Source organism: Nerophis lumbriciformis, linkage group LG01 (genome assembly GCF_033978685.3).
Source record: "Nerophis lumbriciformis linkage group LG01, RoL_Nlum_v2.1, whole genome shotgun sequence".
NCBI lineage: Eukaryota > Metazoa > Chordata > Actinopteri > Syngnathiformes > Syngnathidae > Nerophis > Nerophis lumbriciformis.
Genome location: NC_084548.2, coordinates 56403402 through 56428567, shown reverse-complemented (window position 1 = coordinate 56428567; position 25166 = coordinate 56403402). Strand labels below are relative to the sequence as shown.

Below are 25166 nucleotides of genomic sequence, written 5' to 3'. Positions count from 1 at the left end.
TTATCTAGACTGAACTCTGTAGAACATGCACCTGGCTCGCTGACAACAAGCTATCCATACACATGGGTAAAACGGAATCCATCCTATTTGGGTCCCACATCAACCTTAAGAAAGTCAATGACTTCACTATAAAAGTGGGTGATATTGTTATCACCAGGAAATATGAGGTCACCTACCTAGGTTCCATTCTAGAGGCTAATCTTTCCTGTGATAAAATGGCAACCAAGGTAATCAAAAAGGTCAACCAACGAACGAGATTTCTCTTTAGAATCTCCTCTCTGGTCAACAAAAGCACTATGAGGATTCTGGCGGGAACTCTCCTTCAACCCTTTTTCGATTACGCATGCACCTCCTGGTACCCTAGCACCTCCAAAACCCTCAAATCTAAACTCCAAACATCCCAGAACAAGCTAGTCAGATTACTTCTAGACCTCCACCCCAGATCCCACCTCACCAAAGTGGGCTGGCTCAGGGTGGAGGACAGAGTAAAACAACTTGCACTGAGCCTAGTCTATAAAATCCGCTACATCTCCCTGATACCGAAGTACATGTCAAACTACTTCCTTAACGTAAATGACCGCCATAACCACAACACCAGAGGGAGCTCCACTAACCACGTTAAACAGATTCCGAACTAACAAACTTAACTCATTCTCTTTCTATGCCACATCAATGTGGAATGCGCTCCCAACGGGTATAAAAGAAAGTGCATCTCTATCCTCCTTCAAAACCGCAATAAAAGTTCATCTCCAGGCAGCTACAACCCTAAACTAACACCCTCCCCGGATTGTTAATAATCAAATGTAAACAATCAAATGCAGATACTTTTTCTTATGCCTTCTGATCTCTCTCTCTCTCTCTCTCTCTCTCTCTCTCTCTCTCTCTCTCTCCACTACTTGCTGTCCATATCCACACCCCGGATTGTAAATAATGTAAATAATTCAATGTGATTATCTTGTGTGATGACTGCAGGGGCGCCGCTAGGGATTTTGGGCCCCATGAAAATAATATTTACAGGGCCCCCAACACAGTGTCATTATTTTTTCTGTATTATAATTTCATCATCATTAGGGGCCTCTCTGGGCCCCCCTCCATCATGGGCCCCTAGAATCCGTCTCCTTTACCCCCCCTTTTCGGCGCCCCTGGATGACTGTATTATGATGATAGTATATATCTGATAGTATATATCTGTATCATGAATCAATTTAAATGGACCCCGACTTAAACAAGTTGAAAAACTTATTCGGGTGTTACCATTTAGTGATCAATTGTACGGAATATGTACTTCACTGTGCAACCTACTAATAAAAGTCTCAATCAATCAATCAATCAATCCCACCACAATGCAAAACTGAAAGCCACAGAAGGTAATTCCTGCCTGTGGCCATCAAACTTTACATCACTCAAATAGTCATGGATATTATCTATTCATCTGGACAAATTGTATAAACCCCATAGCTGTGCAATATTCCATTATATTTTTTCTTTTTTGTGTTTAATAATGTGCAATACCAGTCTCACACTGCCATTCTGGTCATTACACCATGTACATAATGTCTATACTGTATATCATGGTTGTCCTACTGGTACTTTTGTTTATTGTATTGCCAGTTTTATTTCATTGCTCATTCAATCTTCCCTTCTTTATTTCTAATTACTGTATATATGGAGAGCAACAATAACGCCCAAATTTCCACCCTGGGGATTAATAAAATATTTCTGATTCATATTCTGAAACATGCCAATTAACAGTTTGGACTACGTCACTCTGATTTAATTTTTTGGAATTTAAAGCTACCTTGCGTTAACATTACTCTTAAAAGTATGTGCGTATCAGTTTGTGGGGTTACTCAGTGGAATCAATTAGATGAGGAAGTCAAACAAATCAATAACATCCTTCAATTTAAAAAGAAAAAAAAGTGTATTTGATAGATACAACAAAAATATGGAAACATAAAACACCATAAGGGTGTAGTGAATTTATGTAAATTGTATTTGATATTATGATGAGTGTGTTTATTTTTGTGAGTACATGAGGATGTAATGTATCATGCAATAATATACAGAATATTCTTATCAGGTGATGTATGCAGTATTTACATTAAAAAGTGATACAACCAATAAGAGATAACATTGTAGCGATCAAATACTAACATCAATTCACTTTTCAGACAACCTGATAGTGGTCCAGGATGGTAAATAACAGTAAAGGCAAACATTAAGGAGAGGGTCAAAACCTAAACCAAGATGTCTACATGGAAGAATCAATAATCATTAATCATCCAAAATGTGAGCCATGTTAAAATGTCTAAAACCAATTAGTGCAATTATGTGATGCTGAATCGCACCATATTATCTGGGAATATTCTGCTGCTCTAGAAAAAATGCATTTGAGCATTTGAGAAAGCGGAGTGAGGGAAGCCATCTTTGTCAAGGTTGAAAAACCATCACTGAACAGAGGAAGTGGTCTGTGACACCACCTGTCTCCCACATACAACACTGTCCTTTCAAATCATTCATTAAAAAAAATCTGTAATTTAGCCTCCAACAAATAACAGGAGTTAGAAACATTCTGATCACCTTAAGTGACCAGAATGTTTCTAACTCCTGTGCCATTTGTTTACAACTGAATGGAATACTTACGTGGGTGATTACTACTATTATGGACTGGTAGTAGTCGATCCACAGCAATCGTTCTGCCACACAATACCTCAATGCTCACGAGGGAAAATTACACTTCAACGACTGTCATTGGCGTTGACAGTTAGGATTGCTCGTTTGCATTAAAACAGTTATTTTTCTCACTATGATAGGGCGAAAACATCCTTTCCCAGGCACACCCTCCTGGTTTTTGGAGTATAAATATTTGGGGTTTTGGCACCAGCCGCCAGACTAGATCTGACCAATCTAAGTCTATGACCACTGACAGATGAAGTCTACTCGGATGAGAGGCGAAAAGTCTTCTAAGAAAAACCTAACAGTCCAGATGCGATCGATTGAATGCTGTGAGATGACAATGACCTGGATGAATGAGAACATTCATAGGCATCTGGGCAAAAATAAACTTGAGAAATTCCACAATGAGCCAAGAGGTGGGGGTGCATACCTGCGCAGGTGATTGAGAACGGTCATGTTTGCATACATATAGTAGAGGTAGTAAGAGTAGGGCGGGTTGTTCTCCTCTGTCCATCTGGCTGGCAACGGACTGTCCAGGTTGAAGATATGCTGCTCCGGTTTGGACTCATCATCGACACTGTCAAAACCTACAACCTGCACCAGGGACCAAGACCAAGCAGCTACGAATAAAGCAATACATTCAAGTTGAATGAAAACACAACATAAGTTGATACATACATGCTGAAGGAAGAGGTGCAGCTCAGGGTGACTGGCGGGTTGGACCGTGACTTCAAACAGAGGCAGGAAGATGTTCTCCAGCATCTCCTGGAAGTTGGACAGCTGCTTCTTGGTGTGGTACACATCACTTGGAGGAGAAAACACACACAAGACAAAATAACTGCTATGGTAATATTGTTCTTTTTACTGTATAAATTGATTAAATAATAATTACTACAAGGCTTATTTTAAATGTAACTGTGTGTAACCCTTAGGCTTAATTCGTGGGAAATCAAATATGAAAATGTATCGTATGTAGAAGTACCATATGTAAAGTAAAAAATCAGTATACACTATTTTTTATTATTTGTTTAAATAGTCATAATCTTTCTTTTTTTACATCCACCAAACATGGATGTTTTTTTGTAGTGTGGTTATGTAAAATAATAATAATAAAGCATAAATGGAGCAATATACACTACATGTATATCTAACATGGACAAATATAGTCACACAAATATACTGTACATTTTCTTAAAATTTTACCTCTGCTGTATGACAAAATAACTTATAATTTAAATTAATAAAAATATGATTTGGATTAATGTATATGTATTTATTTATTTAATCAGATTTGTAAAAGTACCATAAACAGTGTAAAAAAAACATTTATCATGGATATATGAACATATACATTTTGGTTATAAATATACAGTATACATTTATTTAAATGTATTTGTCTGCATGGATGTATTTAATATTCATTCAATATACAAACATACACATACTGTACATATACACTCACTGTACAAACACATATACACATTCTGTACATATACATTCACTGTACACACACATATACACATTCTGTACATATACAAGTACATATGCATACTTACACTCATGCACATAATCACGTTTCATCAAACATATATTAACGTTGTTGCCCTAAGGTAAACTGGGTATAACACATGGCACACGGACAAAGCTTAACCTATTGTTACTATAATTATCTACAAGGTTAATGAAGGTTGCTTCTCTTTCTCCCCCTCCATTTTTCTGCATTCTTTCGTATCTCAAGTTATCATTACGTATATGTATTGTTGCATTTGAACAACTGTATTGTTGATAATAAAGGTAAAGTATTGGTATTGTTCATTATCAATAGCGCTATTTCTATTGGTATTTGAATTGCTCCATTTGTAGTGTAATAATGCTCATTGTCATTTCTGTATTATGTTTTATTTTCGCTAACTGCTTATTTGCTATTACTTTTACCATCATATTTGTACATGTCGTATTTGCTGATGTTGCTCTATTGTTGTTGTTGTTGTTTGCTGTTGTTGTTTTTGTCTCTCTGTCTAATCCCCCTCTTGTCCCCACAATTTCCCCCTCTGTCTTCTTTTTTTTCTCTTTCTATCCCCTCCTGCTCCGGCCCGGCTGCACTAAATGATAATATAAATACATTTAATAAAGTCAAATACAAATAAGGCAACAAGAGAAGTATCCTACACTTCTCTTTTGTAAAGTAAATCTGAACAGCCGACATGGGCATCTACATCAACTATATGATTTGCCTGAGAAGCTGGACAGGACAAGGAAAAAAAATAAAAATAAAAATAAATATATATATATATATATATATATATATGTATGTGTGGGAAAAAAATCACAAGACTATTTCATCTCTACAGGCCTGTTTCATGAGGGGGGGTACCCTCAATCATCAGGAGATTTTAATGGGAGCATTCGCATACCATGGTTTATATAGGGCACAGAGTGGGTGGGTACAGGCTGGCCTAGGGGCGTGGTGATTGGCTCATGTGTTACCTAGGAGGTGTTTCCGTCTATGGCGGCATGTTGTTACAATTTCGCTGCGCTTGTTGAGGGATGACAGGTCTGGACGGTAAATAATAAACAGTTTCTCTTTCAAGCATAGGTTGCATCTTTTATTACCACTATTGTAAGGTGTGCTGGATGCAAGAATTTGCCATGTTATTGAATATTCAACATTATTGTCTTTGAGGTCCCAAATGTGTTTGCTGAGTTCTGTGGTATTTCGCAGGTTTTTGTTCCTGAAAGAAGCCTTGTGATTGTTCCATCTGGTTTTGAATTCTCCCTCGGTTAATCCTACATATGTGTCGGATGTGTTAATGTCCTTGCGTATTACCTTAGATTGGTAGACAACTGATGTTTGTAAGCACCCCCCGTTGAGAGGGCAATCAGGTTTCTTTCGACAGTTACATCCTTTGTTGGTTTTGGAGTCGCTCTGTCTGGGGGCCGACGGCTCATTTGCAATTGTTTTGTTGTGGTTTGAGATGATTTGTCGTATATTGTTCATGCAGCTGTAGCTCAATTTAATGTTGTTCTTGTTGAATACTTTTCTTAGGGTGTTGTCTTTGGGAAAGTGTTTGTCAATCAGATTGAGGAATTTGTGTCCAATGTTCGTTGAGACGTTTTTGCTGTATGGGGGGTTGTACCAGATGATGTCGTTTCGTTTTCTGTTCTTTTTTGGCTGGTTTCCTGGCGTGGGTTCATAGGTGAGGGTGAAATTGTATCCGCTTTCATCAAGGGCTTTTTGGTACGGGGGGGTTGCTTGGTCAAATTCAGCTTTGCTAGATGACAGCATCGATAGCTTTTTATTGATTCCGGTAGGTATTCTTTTCGTGGTGGTGGGTGGGTGGTTGCTGTCATGGTGCACGTATTGGAGTGTTGTGTTGGGTTTCGTGAATGGTTGGTAGCTGTTATTTCTCAGGTTGAAAGTGACGTCAAGGAAGTTGACGGTTTGCTTGTTGGCTTCAATCGTGATCCGTAGGCCGTTCTCTTTGAAAATTTGGCATATGCGCTTCTTGGTATTCTCGCTGCTCCTTGGCGAGGCGCGACACACTGCCAGTCCGTCATCACGGTAAATACCAAGGTTCAGATTGAGGCTAGCGAGCTGGGAGAGGAGGAAACTCCCAACGAGTTCACACGTTTCTGCTCCGTCAAAACTTCCCATAGTGACGTCAAATGTTGCTATGTTGAGAGAGATCTTCTGACGGAGCAGAAACGTGTGAACTCGTTGGGAGTTTCCTCCTCTCCCAGCTCGCTAGCTTCAATCTGAACCTTGGTATTTACCGTGATGACGGACTGGCAGTGTGTCGCGCCTCGCCAAGGAGCAGCGAGAATACCAAGAAGCGCATATGCCAAATTTTCAAAGAGAACGGCCTACGGATCACGATTGAAGCCAACAAGCAAACCGTCAACTTCCTTGACGTCACTTTCAACCTGAGAAATAACAGCTACCAACCATTCACGAAACCCAACACAACACTCCAATACGTGCACCATGACAGCAACCACCCACCCACCACCACGAAAAGAATACCTACCGGAATCAATAAAAAGCTATCGATGCTGTCATCTAGCAAAGCTGAATTTGACCAAGCAACCCCCCCGTACCAAAAAGCCCTTGATGAAAGCGGATACAATTTCACCCTCACCTATGAACCCACGCCAGGAAACCAGCCAAAAAAGAACAGAAAACGAAACGACATCATCTGGTACAACCCCCCATACAGCAAAAACGTCTCAACGAACATTGGACACAAATTCCTCAATCTGATTGACAAACACTTTCCCAAAGACAACACCCTAAGAAAAGTATTCAACAAGAACAACATTAAATTGAGCTACAGCTGCATGAACAATATACGACAAATCATCTCAAACCACAACAAAACAATTGCAAATGAGCCGTCGGCCCCCAGACAGAGCGACTCCAAAACCAACAAAGGATGTAACTGTCGAAAGAAACCTGATTGCCCTCTCAACGGGGGGTGCTTACAAACATCAGTTGTCTACCAATCTAAGGTAATACGCAAGGACATTAACACATCCGACACATATGTAGGATTAACCGAGGGAGAATTCAAAACCAGATGGAACAATCACAAGGCTTCTTTCAGGAACAAAAACCTGCGAAATACCACAGAACTCAGCAAACACATTTGGGACCTCAAAGACAATAATGTTGAATATTCAATAACATGGCAAATTCTTGCATCCAGCACACCTTACAATAGTGGTAATAAAAGATGCAACCTATGCTTGAAAGAGAAACTGTTTATTATTTACCGTCCAGACCTGTCATCCCTCAACAAGCGCAGCGAAATTGTAACAACATGCCGCCATAGACGGAAACACCTCCTAGGTAACACATGAGCCAATCACCACGCCCCTAGGCCAGCCTGTACCCACCCACTCTGTGCCCTATATAAATCATGGTATGCGAATGCTCCCATTAAAATCTCCTGATGATTGAGGGTACCCCCCCTCATGAAACAGGCCTGTAGAGATGAAATAGTCTTGTGATTTTTTTCCCACACATACATATATTGCGCTCTACTACGGTATCGAGCACTATTTTTTGGATAACCTTATTAAGACATATATATATATATATATATATATATATATATATATATATATATATATATATATATTATATATATATATATATATATATATATATATATATATATATATATATATATATATATATATTTTTTTTTTTTTTTTTAAATTTTATTTGTGTAAGTACAATAAATAGAGTGAAATATATAGATGATATTGGTCAACTTAATTTATATATTTAATATATTATGTATATAATGACTAAATGTGGATTGATCTGTATTTATTTATATGATATTATTTATTTGATTTGATTTAGGTAAGAAAAAACATCAGTAGTGTAAAAAAAAAACAGTAAAAATGTCCAAAAAGAAGGTTCCATAGCATTTTAGATTTTAGGAATCATAGCTGAATATTTCTACAGATTAATTAAACATCCATCCATCCATTTTCTACCGCTTATTCCCTTTTGGGGTCGCGGGGGGCGCTGGAGCCTATCTCAGCTACAATCGGGCGGAAGGCGGGGTACACCCTGGACAAGTCGCCACCTCATCGCAGGGCCTTAATTAAACATGAACATAGCAAATTATATTTATTTATTTACCCGTTTATTGATGTCTACGGAGACAGGAAAGGTTTTGGTGGTGTGTGTGTGCGTCATATTATTAAATTGATACAATAGTTGAGTGAGTGTAGTTGTTAGACTCACAAAAGTCTCGGCACTTGCACCAGCCAGCGCACGTTGTTCGAGTAGACCTGATGCTTGACGGCCCACTTGGCCAGGTTGTCCCACTCATCTCTACAGCGGCCATAGATGGACAACCTGAGCTCCACATTCTGGTACTTGCTCTCCTCCAGGTCAGCCATCACCTCCTGGTGGACAGTGACATGACACGGTCAGCAAGGGGCGCTACTGAGGCTTACATCCTGTATAAAGGTGCAGATCACTCATGAAGTCTGTGAGAGTGCACCTTAATGATGTGACCAAAGTATTTCCCCTCCACGTGATTGTCTGTTTTGATGAAGATCTCTCTCAAGATGGATTCACCGATGGGATTGTATTTGGCGTTGAACTTGTCAAAGCGATGGAAGGTGTTGCGATCCTGCAGGAGCAGAGAAAAAAAGGGTAGAAATTGCCAGACAATTTGAAGCTAACAAGCTCCTGCAGTCTTATCAGTAGCAAGGATTCGATCACGGGGAACTTCAATCAATCAAAGTTGACTTATATAGCCCTAAATCACGAGTGTCTCAAAGGGCTGCACAAGCCGCAACGACATCCTCGGCTCAGAGCCCACATCAGGGAAAGAAAAAACTCAACCTAATGGGATGACAATGAGAAACCTTGGAGGGGACCGCCCCCTGGGCGACCAGTGCAATGCACGTCGAGTGGATCTAGCATAATATTGTGAGAGTCTCGTCCATGGGTGTCAAACTCTGGCCCGCGGGCCAAATTTAAGACGATACAAGGTGTGTGTTTGTGTGTGTGTGTGTGGGGGGGGTGGTGGGGGTGGGGGTGGGGGGGGGGGGGGTTGGAGGTAGCGGGGGTGTTTATTGTAGCGTCCCGGAAGAGTTAGTGCTGCAAAGGGTTCTGGGTATTTGTTCTGTTGTGTTTATGTTGTGTTACTGTGCGGATGTTCTCCTAAAATGTGTTTGTCATTTTTGTTTGGTGTGGATTCACAGTGTGGTTTATCTTTCTAACAATGTTAAAGTTGCTTATACGGCCACTCTCAGTGTAAACTGTATCGCTGTTGATGAAGTATGCTTTGCATTTACATGTGTGTGCGTACAGGAGCCGCTCATATCTTATGACTGGGCGGGCACGTTGTTAGAAGGGATGAAAAGCGGACGTGATGTCAGCTCGTAGAGGACGTTAAAAGCAGTGCCTGTAAGGCACGCCCCCAAGACTGTGGAATACGAGATATAATGACTGATGAACACCTTCGTTCGATAATGAAGATTGCCTCAGCTCAAAGCCTGAGCCCCGACATTAATGAACTAGCATCCAAGAAAAGATGCCAGGTATCTGGCTTGGGCACATCAGATTAGATCAGTGTGTTGCAAACTGAGCAGTTTAATGTCCTGAATGGTTGGTTTATTCATTGTTATTTTATTTTCAAATTTATTAGCCAGTGGAAAAAGTTAATGTTGATATTTACCTCAGAAGGCTGCAAATAGAAAAGAGGCATTACATTTTTATTTAAATTGTATTTGATATACCATTGATATTTTTTAATTATTATTATTATTATTTGAATCTCGATTTTGCATGTCACTATAAATTTATATAAAGTTAAAGTTAAAAAGTTAAAGTACCAATGATTGTCACACACACACTAGGTGTGGCGAAATTATTCTCTGCATTTGACCCATCACCCTTGATCACCCCCTGGGAGGTGAGGGGAGCAGTGGGCAGCAGCGGTGGCTGCGCCCGGGAATCATTTTTGGTGATTTAACCCCCAATTCCAACCCTTGATGCTGAGTGCCAAGCAGGGAGGTAATGGGTCCCATTTTTTTTTTATAGTCTTTGGTATGACTCGGCCGGGATTTGAACTCACAACCTACCGATCTCAGGACGGACACTCTAACCACTAGGCCACTGAGTAGGTAATAAGCCTCGCTTGTTCAATATTCAATGCAAAACTTGTTTGGGTCCCTATTAAAAGGTTAATTTGTTCAACCTTGGTCCGCAGCTTTGTTCAGTTTTAAATTTTGGCCCACTCTGTATTTGAGTTTGACACCCCTGCTGTAGTCCATAGTGCATCTAACATAATAGTGTGAGATTCCAGCAGGAGAACTTACGGCGTGCATGTCCAAGGTGTCCACGCTGAGGTCAAAGGCCGTCAGGTGCATCGTCTCAAACACCTCCATGAGCGTCTGGCCCTTGCCTCTCTCCACGTGCACGATCTCCTGTGGGTACTTCTTCATGGCTCTCTTGATGAAGCGCAGAAGGTGCTTCTGGTTCATGCAGGAGGAGGCGTGGATATGTGTGTCCACCTGCAGGTGCAGAAACAAGAAGATGACGCCTTTGGATCGAGAGAGGAAATAAAAAGGAAAAGAAAAAGAAAGCTTTGGCAAAAATGACGCCCAGGCGACCTTCCGGATGTTGTAGAAGTCTCGATGCGGGACTTTCTTCTGGGCTGCCAGCTCTTTCATCTCGTTCAAGAGGACGTGCATCTGGAACTTGGAGCTAAGATACTGCAGGCGACGGTAGCAGAAGGACTTCCTGCATGTGGGAAAACTTGCGTCATGGTTTGTTTGGGACATGCAGCTTAACTATATATTCATGAGAACTGCATTTATTTATTCATTTATTCATTCATTTATTTGTTTGTGCTACAGATTGAGCCCAGGAAGAGAACAAACAAATGTGTTAGCAATTGCTATGAAACGGAAAAGGGTTAGGATTAAGTAAAATGTGGTTCTTCCTACTCCTTTTCAGATATGCTGTGATGAAAAACGGAATAAATGTGACGTACCATATTGTAACTGCGTGCGAGTTCGAAATAAACCAATACCATGAAGACGCTTAACAAGTTCAATGACTGAACATCACTTTTTTACAACTGCATAATTCAACATCAAGTTTGCATCACATTTCAGGTTTGTCCATAAAGGGAATTTAAATGTTCATTTATATTAGTGATGCAATTATGAACAGTCAAAATGAGCCAAATTGCCTATAAAGTTATATTGACACTCTACCAACCGAGCGGTATAGCTCGGTTGGTAGAGTGGCCGTGCCAGCAACTTGAGGGTTGCCGGTTCAATCCCCGCTTCCGCCATCCTAGTCACTGCCGTTGTGTCCTTGGGCAAGACACTTTACCCACCTGCTCCCAGTGCCACCCACACTGGTTTAAATGTAACTTAGATATTGGGTTTCACTATGTAAAGCGCTTTGAGTCACTAGAGAAAACGCGCTATATAATTCACTTCACTTCACTTATGAATTATGATTATGATTATTTATGAATAATAAAAACTATATCATCAAATCCCTTTACAGTCGTCCTTTGCCATGTTGCGCTTCAAATACTGCATCTTCGCAGATTTTTTTTTGGGGGGGGGGGGGTATTTAAAAATTGTTTTCAAAAGCATATATTCTACACATTTTTGGTGCTAAATTATGCATTTTCAAGCATAAAAATGTCAAATCGGAGTAAAAATACCAATACTAAATAGAAGACACAAAATCAATCAGAGAGTGCTGTTCAGTATCGTGGCCTCTGATTGGCTCAACCTCAGGCAGCATTACTATATTAGATTAAGAACGACGTGTAAAGCCGACTAAAGGGTGTTATTTCATGTCCAGAATGTTGAAAAATGTATTTAGAAGGTAGTAAACAGTTTTTTAAATTCTTTAGCTGTGATAAAATTACATTTAGGTTGATTGGCAACACTCAATTGGCCCCTAGTGTGTGAATGTGATTGTGAATGTTGTCTGTCTGTCTATCTGTGTTGGTCCTGCGATGAGGTGGTGACTTGTCCAGGGTGTGCACCGCCTTCTGCACGAGTGCAGCTGGGATAGGCTCCAGCACCCCCCGTCACCCCGAGAGAGGCAAGCGGTAAAAATGGATGGATGGATAATTAATGATTCCTACTTCTTGGAAAATTAATTTCTCATGGCCATGTCTGGAACCAATAAACTGAAATATACAAACACATTTTCAAAACTTCCCATGGTAGTTTTTAAAACCACATTGTTGTGATACAGTAGATTTCCACCTACTTCTTTTCCTTGCTTATATTGTAAATATTATTTTTTTCTAATAACATAAATAGTGGTTTGTTGGCACTATCTGTGGGTGGAAAAGACTGCTGCAGCGAAGACTCCAACAGTAAAATGCTTTGACAAGACGTGTTGTTGTTGTTTACTAATTTAATAACTGTGAGAGGCGTATTTTAGGGTTTAGTTAATCAAAAATGGCTATTTTTGGGGCTTTTCATGGGTGTCTATTATTTGCAGTTTTTCGCCATTCGTCATGGCATACAAAGACACTCTGCGGGAATTTACATCATGTCATACAAAATTAAAGCTGTGTAGGAAATGTAATGTAAAGAAGAGAATAGATAACATACACTGGTCCGTTGATGATGAGCGCCATCATGACGTTCATATCAGCAATGTACTCCTGCAGGTTTGGATATGGAAGGTCCAGCTCTGTGCTCCTGCCAGAAAGATGCAATCATCAGTAAAAATACAGGTGCAATGGTAGTCATGCACAATTACAATCATTTCCATGCAGGAAACTTCACATGAGTATTAATGTACCATCCAATTTCTACCGCTTGTCCCATTCGGGGTCATGGGGGTGCGGGAGCCTATCCCAGCTGAATTTAGGCGGAAGGCGGTGTACACCCTGGACAAGTCGCCACTTTATCACAAGGCCAACACAGATAGACAGACAACATTCACACTCACATTCATATTCACACAGTAGGGCCAATTTAGTGTTGCCAATCAACCTATCCCCAGGTGCATGTCTTTCAGGTGCATGTCTTTGGAGGTGGGAGGAAGCCGGAGTACCCGAAGGGAACCCACGCAGAGACAGGGAGAACATGCAAACTCCACACAGAAAGACCCGAGCCCTGGAAGCTAATGACAATGTATAGGAATACAATGGGGAATTTAATGAACTGTGAATTATTTTGTTTAGTTACTTTAAAATCTGGATGTGAGCTGATTTCCTCTAAAGCAGGAAACCTACAGTAAATAGTCATGTTTTAATTTTTTCAATCAATCAATCAATCAATCAATGTTTGTTTATGTAGCCCTAAATCACAAGTGTCTCAAAGGGCTGCACAAGCCACAACGACATCCTCGGTACAGAGCCCACATAAGGGCAAGGAAAAACTCACCCCAGTGGGATGTCAATGTGAATGACTATGAGAAACCTTGGAGAGGACCGCATTTTGATAAAACAAAATGAATAAACATACAGCAATTTATTTTTCAAATTTAGTTGAATTTGGTTAAACATACAAAATATATTAATATTTTTGTCGGTGAAACAGCTTGATTAATTACCATCAAATATGGCCAATAATAAAGTTTAAAATAAATATTCTCATGAATTCTCATTGAACGTGTCCAACTTTGAACACATTCAAAATTGTTGAATTTCCTTTCGAAATCAAAACGTACCACACATTGAATCATTTTGCATAATTTTGAATGCTGTAAATATATTTGCTATTTATTCCAATAAAAAAAAAAATACATTTCAGCATTCCCCGAGTTGTGTGCGATACAATTCAGACCCCCCTCGGTAGGTGACTTACCGCAAAGTAGGGTCTCCATTAATTTATGATTTACAATAATAGTGTCTGCATTTTAGGTCTTTATAAAGCTACCACACTGTTATTATTCTTAACAAACACACTCATAAACTCTGTCTATACTGTAAAGGACCAAAGTTATGGAGGGTTGTTGGCACAGCCTTTTTAATAGACACTGTTGCTGTTGTCCTCATATTCTTTCTCTCCTCCATGGAATTATTTCATTTTTGTCCTGAAAATTCTACACACAATACCCCATAATGACCATAATAATTTATCATAATTAAACTGTAAGAACAGCTTAAGGATGATCAGTTGAGACAAGATGCACATGAGGTCTCTTTTGAGCTTCATGGCAAAGGCTGTGAATAATTTTTTGTTTTTTATTCTTAATAGATTTACAACATTTTTTAAATAAAAACTTCACATTGTCATTATGGGGTATTTTGTGAAGAATTTTGAGGACAAACATTATTTTATTTCATTTTGGAATAAGGCTGTAACCTAACAAAATGTGCAATATTACTTTTAGGGTGCACTGTATATGGCTCAGAACGTTTGGACGACGTCATAGGGCTTCAAATAAATTCAAATGTCACAAAAACAGCAAAGCAAACATGCAAGGAGAAGAAAGAGTACAGGAAGCTGAGCTGAAGCACTGAGGAGGCTCCATGTGGCTGAGCCAATCAGCTGCCGGGACAGAGAACAGCTAATAGTGTGTTGTGCACTACGTCAGATGGCTAGACATCATACATATGTACATAGAAATTAGAGATGTCCGATAATATCGGCCTGCCGATATTTTCGGCCGATAAATGCTTTAAAATGTAATATCGGAAATTATCGGTATCGGTTTTTTAATTATCGGTATCGTTTTATTTAATTTTATTTTTTATTAAATCAACATAAAAAACACAAGATACACTTACTATTAGTGCACCAACCCCAAAAAAACTCCCTCCTCTATTTACACTCATTCACACAAAAGGGTTGTTTCTTTCTGTTATTAATATTCTGGTTCCTACATTATATATCAATATATATCAATACAGTCTGGAAGGGATACAGTCCGTAAGCACACATGGTTGTGCGTGATGTTTTTTAATTTATTTATCTTATTTTATGAATTTTAAAAAAAAGTACCTTATCTTCACCATACCTGGTTGTCCAAATTAGGCATAATAATGTGTTAATTCCACGACTGCATATATCGGTTGATATCGGTATCGGTAATTAAAGAGTTGGACAATATCGGAATATCGGATATCGGCAAAAAGCCATTATCGGACATCCCTAATTTTCATTAATTACTAGTTTCTATGTAACTGTTTTTATATTGTTTTACTTTCTTTTTTATTCAAGAAAATGTTTTTAATTTATTTATCTTATTTTATTTTATTAATATTTAAAAAAAGGACCTTATCTTCACCATACCTGGTTGTCCAGATTAGGCATAATAATGTGTGAATTCCACGACTGTATATATCAGTATCGGTTGATATTGGTTGATATTGGTATCGGTAATTAAAGAGTTGGACAATATCGGAATATCGGATATCGGCAAAAAGCCATTATCGGACATCCCTAATTTTCATTAATTACTAGTTTCTATGTAACTGTTTTTATATTGTTTTACTTTCTTTTTTATTCAAGACAATGTTTTTAATTTATTTATCTTATTTTATTGTATTAATATTTTAAAAAATGACCTTATCTTCACCATACCTGGTTGTCCAGATTAGGCATAATAATGTGTTAATTCCACGACTGTATATATCAGTATCGGTTGATATCGGTATCGGTTTATATCGGTATCGGTAATTAAAGAGTTGGACAATATCGGAGTATCGGATCTCGGCAAAAAGCCATTATCGGACATCCCTAATAGAAATACATATTCACAATTTATAAATCCACAATGCTTTGAGACGATATCAAAGGGGCCGCAAAGTGGCGAGGAACCACTGTAAGCACAAATCACACATCAAGTCAACAAATCCCAAGCTAAACTTGCTACGAAAACTCACTTGTCCATCGTCGCTCTTGACGTGTAAACGTGCATGACGCCGTCCACCATCTTACAGCCGTAGCCCACGTCGGGGGGCATGCTGGCCGGGTCCAGGTTCTTGTAAGGGTGTGATTCAGAAACAGGTGGGTGAACTGTGGGGTCTGTGGGAGTACAAAATTTCACGGCGGGTGGCAGATTTGGAAGGACTCAAGTGTCGGCGTAAGGGCGCCGCACATAAGGCAGCATGCAAGGCGTGTGAAGCAGATGGGCGGTGGAACGTGTAGGAGCAACCTGTCATGTGGACTGATTTACCTTCCTCTTTGTCGGGACTAATTAGGACGAAGCATGTGGCTGTTAGCAATCATTAATCAATCAAAAAAATAAAAACAATTTCTTTGCAGTAAGTCCTTAAAAACAGCGGTGCTTTGGTCATACAGAAGATCTTTGACAAGCGTTTCCACAGTAAGTTCTTAAAAACAGCTATCATTTAAAGCAAGGGTGTCAAATGTACGGGATGAGTTCGCTAAGTAAAAAATTAGTCAACATTTTTTGAATGAAAGAAACTGCTATTCTATATGTGTCCACTAGATCAAATCAAATCAAATCAAATCAACTTTATTTATAAAGCACATTTAAAATTTACCACAGGGGTAGCCAAAGTGCTGTACAATGAACAGGTTAAAAGATAAAACGAGTACCGAGCAAACACAACACAACACAAACAGAACACGATAAAAAATAAATAATTAAAATAGAATAAATAAAAACATAAAAACAGGTTCACAGCAGGTGTATTATGGGGCGCCATTGCAGGATAGATATCACTCAGTGTTAAAAGCCATGGAATAAAAGTATGTTTTTAAGAGAGATTTAAAAACAGGAAGAGAGGAGGCTTGTCTAACACTCAGGGGTAGGTCGTTCCAGAGCTTGGGAGCAGCAACGGCGAAAGCTCTGTCACCTCTAAGCTTCAGCCTTGTGTCAGGGACCGTCAACAGCAGCTGATCGGCTGATCTTAAGGATCGGGTGGGGCAGTAAGGCTGAAGGAGGTCGGAGAGATAGGTTGGCGCGAGGTTGTTTAGACATTTAAAAACAAATAAAAGGAGTTTAAAATTGATTCGGTAACGCACAGGGAGCCAGTGAAGGGACGCTAAAATAGGGGTGATGTGCTCACGTCTGCGGGTCTGTGTTAGCAGACAAGCAGCAGAGTTCTGCACGAGCTGCAGGCGGGCGAGGGAGGCCTGGCTAATGCCTACATACAGGGCATTACAGTAATCAAGACGAGTCGAGATAAAGGCGTGGATTAATTTCTCAAGATCATGACTTGATAGAAGCGGTTTCACTTTCGCTATTTGGCGTAATTGATAAAAGCTTTTTTGAACGACGCTGCTGATTTGTTGTAGATGTCACAATATCAATTCTGTGTATCTTTGTAGATGATGCTACATATGTAAAAAGACAAAAACATGATGTTAGTGCACCAGTCGAGGAAAATGAGCAAACTACATAAACTATAATTTGATTTTGATGGATTGAAAATGAACACCAATGAATTGACTGATGAACATTATCACATCATTTATTCTGAAAGTATAAATAATGACAAATAAAAATAAAACACTATTAAAGGCCTACTGAAACCCACTACTACCGACCACGCAGTCTGATAGTTTATACATCAATGATGAAATCTTAACATTGCAACACATGCCAATACGGCCGGGTTAGTTTACTAAAGTGCAATTTTAAATTTTGCGAGACATATCCTGCTGAAAACGTCTCGGTTTGATGACGTCAGCGCGTGACGTCGCGGATTGTGGAGGACATTTTGAGTCAGCATGATGGCCAGCTATTAAATCGTCTGTTTCATCGCAAAATTCCACAGTATTCTGGACATCTGTGTTGGTGAATCTTTTGCAATTTGTTCAATGAACAATGGAGACAGCAAAGAAGAAAGCTGTAGGAGGGAAGCGGTGTATTGCGGCCGACTTTAGCAACACAAACACGGCCGGTGTTTCATTGTTTACATTCCCGAAAGATGACACTCAATCTTTACCATTGGCCTGTGGAGAACTGGGACAACAGAGACTCTTACCAGGAGGACTTTGAGATGGATACGCAGACACGGTACCGTGAGTACGCTTCCAAACATTTGATCGCTTGCCCGTACGTGCGTGCCGCTATGTGCATGTCACGTAAATAATTCAATGTATACACCCTGATGATTATCTTGTGTGATGACTGTATTATGATGATAGTATATATGATAGTATATATCTGTATCATGAATCAATTTAAGTGGACCCCGACTTAAACAAGTTGAAAAACTTATTCGGGTGTTACCATTTAGTGGTCAATTGTACGGAATATGTACTTCACTGTGCAACCTACTAATAAAAGTCTCAAAAAATCTCACGTACGTAACTTTGGGGACTTTGGGGAAATATATGTGCTGTATGAACTTTGAGGAGGTGAACGGTACTTTGGGCTGTGGGATTGAGTGTGTTGTGCAGGTGTTTGAGTTGTATTGGCGGGTTATATGGACGGGAGGGGGGAGGTGTTTGTTATGCGGTATTAATTTGTGGCATATTAAATATAAGCCTGGTTGTGTTGTGGCTAATAGAGTATATATATGTCTTGTGTTTATTTACTGTTTTAGTCATTCCCAGCTGAATATCAGGTCCCACCAGCCTCTCACAGCATCTTCCCTATCTGAATCGCTCCCACTGCCCTCTAGTCCTTCACTCTCACTTTCCTCATCCACAAATATTTCATCCTCGCTCAAATTAATGGGGAAATCGTCGCTTTCTCGGTCCGAATCGCTCTCGCTGCTGGTGGCCATGATTGTAAACAATGTGCGGATGTGAGGAGCTCCACAACCTGTGACGTCACGCTACTCGTCTGCTACTTCCGGTACAGGCAAGGCTTTTTTATCAGCGACCAAAAGTTGCGAACTTTATCGTCGATGTTCTCTACTAAATCCTTTCAGCAAAAATATGGCAATATCGCGAAATGATCAAGTATGACACATAGAATGGAACTGCTATCCCCGTTTAAATAAGAAAATCGCATTTCAGTAGGCCTTTAACCGCAACATGAATACGGCCAGCCACCGTCCAAAATCCGGCCCGCGGGAAGTCTCAAGTTTTGTTTTTTTAATTTGTCCTTTCTAATCTTTTTTATACCACTTGTTACTCTCGAGATTTCCTAGCCGCTTAGGCAAATCATATGGTCTAAAAATGCATTTTCCCATCGATAACGTGACATGATCGCGCTCGCGCCGCAGCGTGTGGAAAGTGCGTACTCTTTTAGTCAATTAGTGCGTGAGGCACACACACACACACACACACACACACACACACACACACACACACACACACACACACACACACACACACACACACACACATCCTGGTTATTATTTGGAATGGGGACCAAGTTTTTGATCATCACTTGTGGGGACCACCCTTCCTACAGGTTGTGGAGGCATAAAAAAAAAACTGCCCAGTTAGCTCATACACGTCTTTAAATCTCTGGATTGACGAAGTAATGTGCTGATCATTCTTACTGGGGACCCTGGGGAAAAAGAGTTAATATGGTTCATGGGGACCAAATTTAAATAATTTTGCATAATTCACACAAATTTGTACGTGACTACTGAGGACCATTAAAAAAAAAAAAAATTCAAATTAAATATGACGTGATCCTCAAAATATGACATGATCCTCAGAATACAGCACTACAGCTGTCCTCTTATAGGAAGTTTAACCAGCGGGCGTGGCACCGCTGCTGCCCACTGCTCCCCTCACCTCCCAGGGGGTGAACAAGGGGATGGATCAAATGCAGAGGACAAATTTCGCCACACCTAGTGTGTGTGTGACAATCATTGGTACTTTAACTTTAACTTAACTTTAAACATGTTTTATGGGCCGAAGCTTAAAAATCACTTAGGCATCTTCAGAATGGATCTGACTATCATTTAAAAAGGTTTCCCTTTAGACGATCTGTTTTTTTGTCCCTATACCGTCATAAGTCCCCTAAAGGTGACTGTGTAAACAGAGCGATGTCCCCATTAAGCATACTTGCCAACCTTGAGACCTCCGATTTCGGAAGGTGGGGGGCGGGGGGTGGGGGCGTGGTCGGGGGTGGGGCGGGGGGCGTGGTTGTGGGCGTGGTTAAGATATATATATATATAAGAAATACTTGACTTTCAGTGAATTCTAGCTATATATATATATATATATATATATATATATATATATATATATATATATGTATATATATATGTATATAAATAAAATAAATACTTGAATTTCAGTGTTCATTTACAAACTACAACTCACAAACACTTTAGAGTTAGGCTCCACCATCAGAATGTGTACTTAAACTTATAAAGATCACATGGATATTATTCAGTGAGTTGATTCACCAAAACTAACCTGTTATACAAGAGGAAAAAGCACACAGGACGTTTCAATTGTTCACAGACTGGTCGCGCTCATCAGAATGACAAGACACTTCCGGTCTGCAGGTGATAGCATTCAATTGGGAAGAAACGCCCTACTGCCCCCTACTGACCAATGTGAATACTGATAAATGTGTAATGACAGCTCCAAAAACGAATTCAAACCACAAAATAAAATAAATAAATCAACACAAAAATGTGACACATTATGGGTGGGTCACATATGCATGTACAGTAGATGGCAGTATTGTCCTGTTTAAAAGTGACACAACATTGCTGTTTACGGCAGACGAACTGCTTTACGGTAGACACTGTTGTTGTGTGTTGTCAACACGTCACTCAGGTCCGCCTGAATTTCGGGAGTTTTTCGGGAGAAAATTTGTCCAGGGAGGTTTTCGGGAGAGGCGCTGAATTTCGGGAGTCTCCCGGAAAATCCGGGAGGGTTGGCAAGTATGCCATTAAGTAAGTACTGCCAGAACACACACACACACACACACACACACACACACACACACACACACACACACACACACACACACACACACACACACACACAGGCCCCCGGCCAAATTCTTTCAACCCAATGCGGCCCCCGAGTCAAAAAGTGTGAGGACCCCTGAACTACATTGTAATTATGTTAGCATTAGGGATGTCCGATAATGGCTTTTTGCCGATATCCGATATTCCGATATTGTCCAACTCTTTAATTACCGATACCGATATCAACCGATACTGATGTATACAGTCTTGGAATTAACACATTATTATGCCTAATTTGGACAAACAAGTATTGTGAAGATAAAGTCCTTTTTTTTAAATATTAATAAAATAAAATAAGATAAATAAATTAAAAACATTTTCTTGAATAAAAAAGAAAGTAAAACAATATAAAAACAGTTACATAAAAACTAGTAATTAATGAAAATGAATAAAATTAACTGTTAAAGGTTAGTACTATTAGTGGACCAGCAGCACGCACAACCATGTGTGCTTACGGACTGTATCCCTTGCAGACTCTATTGATATATATTGATATATAATGTAGAAACCAGAATATTGATAACAGAAAGAAACAACCCTTTTGTGTGAATGAGTGTGAATGAGTGTAAATGGGGGAGGGAGGTTTTTTGGGTTGGTGCACTAATTGTAAGTGTATCTTGTGTTTTTTATGTTGATTTAATAAAAAAATAAAAAAATAAAAACCGATACCGATAATTTCCGATATTACATTTTAAAGCATTTATCGGACATCTCTACATATAATATAGCAACTAATTAGTGCTGTACTGCCAGCCAGCGATTAGCGCTGGAGTTGCCAGTTAGCGATTTGTGAACTATTTGCCAGCTAGCGATTAACGCATTAGTTTCCATCTAGCGATTAGTACACCAATTCCCAGCTAGTGATTAGCACCCTATTTGCCAGTTGGCTATTAGCAGCACTACTGCTTTTATTTATTGCACAACAACAAAGTCCCTTGATGAAATGTTTTTTTTTTAATGTAAAACATACTCTCCATTGCGCCATCATTTTGGGGGTTCTTGGCCTGGACAACGTTGAAGACCCCCGATTGGGAGGATATTTGACCAGCATGTTTGTGGTGAGTAATGTACCTGTAGTGAAGGTGGCCTCTGCCGCCTCTTGGATGTCCTCCTCATAGATGTTTAGGTCAAGGGGTCGGTCGCTCAGCTCCTGCAGGTATCTAGCAGTGGTCGTGCAGAAGCTCTGCATAGAAAGGCCCATGTACTTCTGTCTTATGAAGAGTGCCTTCACCACACACTTTGCTGCATCCAGCAGGTCAGTGAATGGAACCTGGATTGAGGAGCGACAAACAATGAAAAAAGTGTTTTCTCTATTTCAGATGCATAAAAAGCACGAGTCTTACCCCACATTTCTCCTCTCCAGAGATGCTGACTCGCTGGTACTCTCTCTCCGGGGGCAGCTCTCTCTCCAGCAGGTCCAGCGCTTGGCTTTGCTCCTTCATGTATCTGACAGAAGATTCATCGCTTTTTCAATGTTCTCTTCTGCCGTTTGAGGGTAACTGAGTGGCTTGTTATGAGAGACCAGCATGTATATGTAAGTGTGGAGGCACTCACTCAAGATCAGCTGCGCTGTCGGTTTTCATAAACTCCTGTTTGGCTCGCAGCAAAATGTCTGGTTCAAATCTGTGGACAGACAAGCTGAGCTCACATTGGTCAGCATTGATCATCCTCACAAAAACACACGTAGGAGGGAGGGACTCATTTAAACAATATTGTGTTTCGTTCTTCCATCACACCGAGATGCCATTTGGTTGACTTTTCAAGGTACATATAAGCGCCACATTTTATATTATAGTGCTGTTTCAGCCTGTACAGCTATGAAGGTCAACAAAACAAGTGCTCCTGCGGTTACCGATGCACTGACATATATTTTTGTATTATGTGAACCCTCAAAAGTCGAAGGCAATACATTTAAAAATACATTTTAATCAGGGATGTCAAAATAGGATCTAATTCATGAGCATACTTGCCAACCCTCCCGGATTTTCCGGGAGACTCCCGAAATTCAGCGCCTCTCCCAAAAACCTCCCGGGACAAATATTCTCCCGAAAATCTCCCGAAATTCAGGCGGACCTGAGTGAGCCTGTTTTCACGTCCGCTTTCCCACAATATAAACAGCGCGCCTGCCCAATCACGCTTTAACTGTAGAATGATGGAGGGCGAGTTCTTGGTTTCTTATGTGGGTTTATTGTTAAGCAGTTTCATTAACGTCCTCCCAGCGCGGTAACAACCCACAACAACAGCAGTCACATTTTCGTTTATCGTAAAGCAGTTCGTCTGCCGTAAACAGCAATGTTGTGACACTCTTAAACAGGACAATACTGCCATCTACTGTACATGTATATGTGACAATAACATCTAGGGCTTTTAGAGAGTGCAGTGCACAACTGCGCACACAACAAGGAGACGAAGCAGAATGCATCATCAGAGAGGGTGTCCAGCATGGTTAGAAAAATAGTGACAGAGAATAGAACAAGGATGGACAATTTAACCCTTAACTCAACAATGAGTAGATGAGTGTTATGTGTGTGTATATGTGTAAATAAATGAACACTGAAATTCAAGTATTTCTCTTATTTATATATATATATATATATATATATATATATATATATATATATATATATATATATATATATATATATATATATATATATATATATATATATATATACTGTGTGTATATATATATATATATATTTATATATATATATATATATAATAAAATAAATATATATATATATATATATATATATATATATATATATATATATATATATATATAATAAAATAAATAAATATATATATATATATATATATGAAATACTTGACTTGGTGAATTGTAGCTGTAAATATACTCCTCCCCTCTTAACCACGCCCCAAACCACGCCCCCGCCCCACCTCCGACCACGACCCCCCCCCCCCCCCCCCCCCCCCCCCCCCCCCCACACACTCCCCCACCTCCCGAAATCGGAGGTCTCAAGGTTGGCGAGTATGTTCATGAGCATTAATTATAAATATAGTCAGATTAATCGCGCAATACTGGATGGTCTCGAGCAGGGGTCAGCAATCCAAAACGTTGAAAGAGCCATATTGGACCAAAAATACAAAAACAAATCTGTCTGGAGCCGCAAAAATGAAAAGCCGTATATAAGCCTTATAATGAAGTCAACACATGATGTAAGTGTCTATATTAGCTATAATAGCCTACTATCAAAATGACTATGTGTCGCAGGCTGAAGTAAATCTTCGTTGAGAGAAATGTTGACATGTATTATTTATTCTACACATCATTACAACATTAGAAACCATTAGTAAATCAAAGGCTACTCAGAAGGTGAGATAACGCCGGTGAATTATTGGCTTTTAATGGCCAAAGGTATAGATGTGTGTGTCCAAGTTAAGGCTGTCTTCTTTGAATAGATTTATTAGTATCTTTGGCAAGCTTGGTAATGGTTGCTGTGGTCTGGAACAACATGGCACACAAACTACTAGGGCTGTGAATCTTTGGGTGTCCCACGATTCGATTCAATATCGATTCTTGGGGTCACGATTCGATTCAAAATCGATTTTTTTTTTTCCAATTCAACACGATTCTCGATTCAAAAACGATTTTTTTTCCCGATTCTAAACGATTCTCTATTCATTCAATACATGGGATTTCAGCAGGATCTACCCCAGTCTGCTGACATGCAAGCAGAGTAGTAGATTTTTGTAAAAAGCTTTTATAATTGTAAAGGACAATGTTTTATCAACTGATTGCAATAATGTAAATTTGTTTTAACTATTAAATGAACCAAAAATATGACTTATTTTATCTTTGTGAAAATATTGGACACAGTGTGTTGTCAAGCTTATGAGATGTGATGCAAGTGTAAGCCACTGTGACACTATTGTTCTTTTTTTATTTTTATAAATGTCTAATGATAATGTCAATGAGGGATTTTTAATCACTGCTATGTTGAAATTGTAACTAATATTGATACTGTTGTTGATAATATTCATTTTTGTTTCACTACTTTTGGTTTGTTCTGTGTCGTGTTTGTGTCTCCTCAATTGCTCGGTTTATTGCAGTTCTGAGTGTTGCTGGGTCGGGTTTGGTTTTGGAATTGGATTGCTTTGTTATGGTATTGCTGTGTATTGTTTTGTTGG

At 39.5% G+C, this 25166-nt stretch overlaps 1 protein-coding gene across 4 annotated transcripts in view; it reads right to left on the bottom strand.

Annotated features, from left to right (window-relative positions):
* Positions 1-25166, bottom strand: part of ampd2b (adenosine monophosphate deaminase 2b) — a 67713-nt gene that overhangs the window by 6184 nt on the left and 36363 nt on the right. For all 4 annotated transcript variants that reach the window (XM_061987722.1, XM_061987725.1, XM_061987723.1 and 1 more), the window contains 11 exons: positions 22569-22637; positions 22358-22460; positions 22086-22284; positions 16032-16173; positions 12805-12894; positions 10822-10951; positions 10528-10722; positions 8700-8831; positions 8438-8601; positions 3355-3481; positions 3107-3270 (listed from right to left, as the gene is read on the bottom strand). In XM_061987722.1, the coding sequence (XP_061843706.1) occupies positions 3107-3270; positions 3355-3481; positions 8438-8601; positions 8700-8831; positions 10528-10722; positions 10822-10951; positions 12805-12894; positions 16032-16173; positions 22086-22284; positions 22358-22460; positions 22569-22637 (1515 nt within the window). The remainder of the gene's footprint in view (positions 1-3106; positions 3271-3354; positions 3482-8437; positions 8602-8699; positions 8832-10527; positions 10723-10821; positions 10952-12804; positions 12895-16031; positions 16174-22085; positions 22285-22357; positions 22461-22568; positions 22638-25166) is intronic.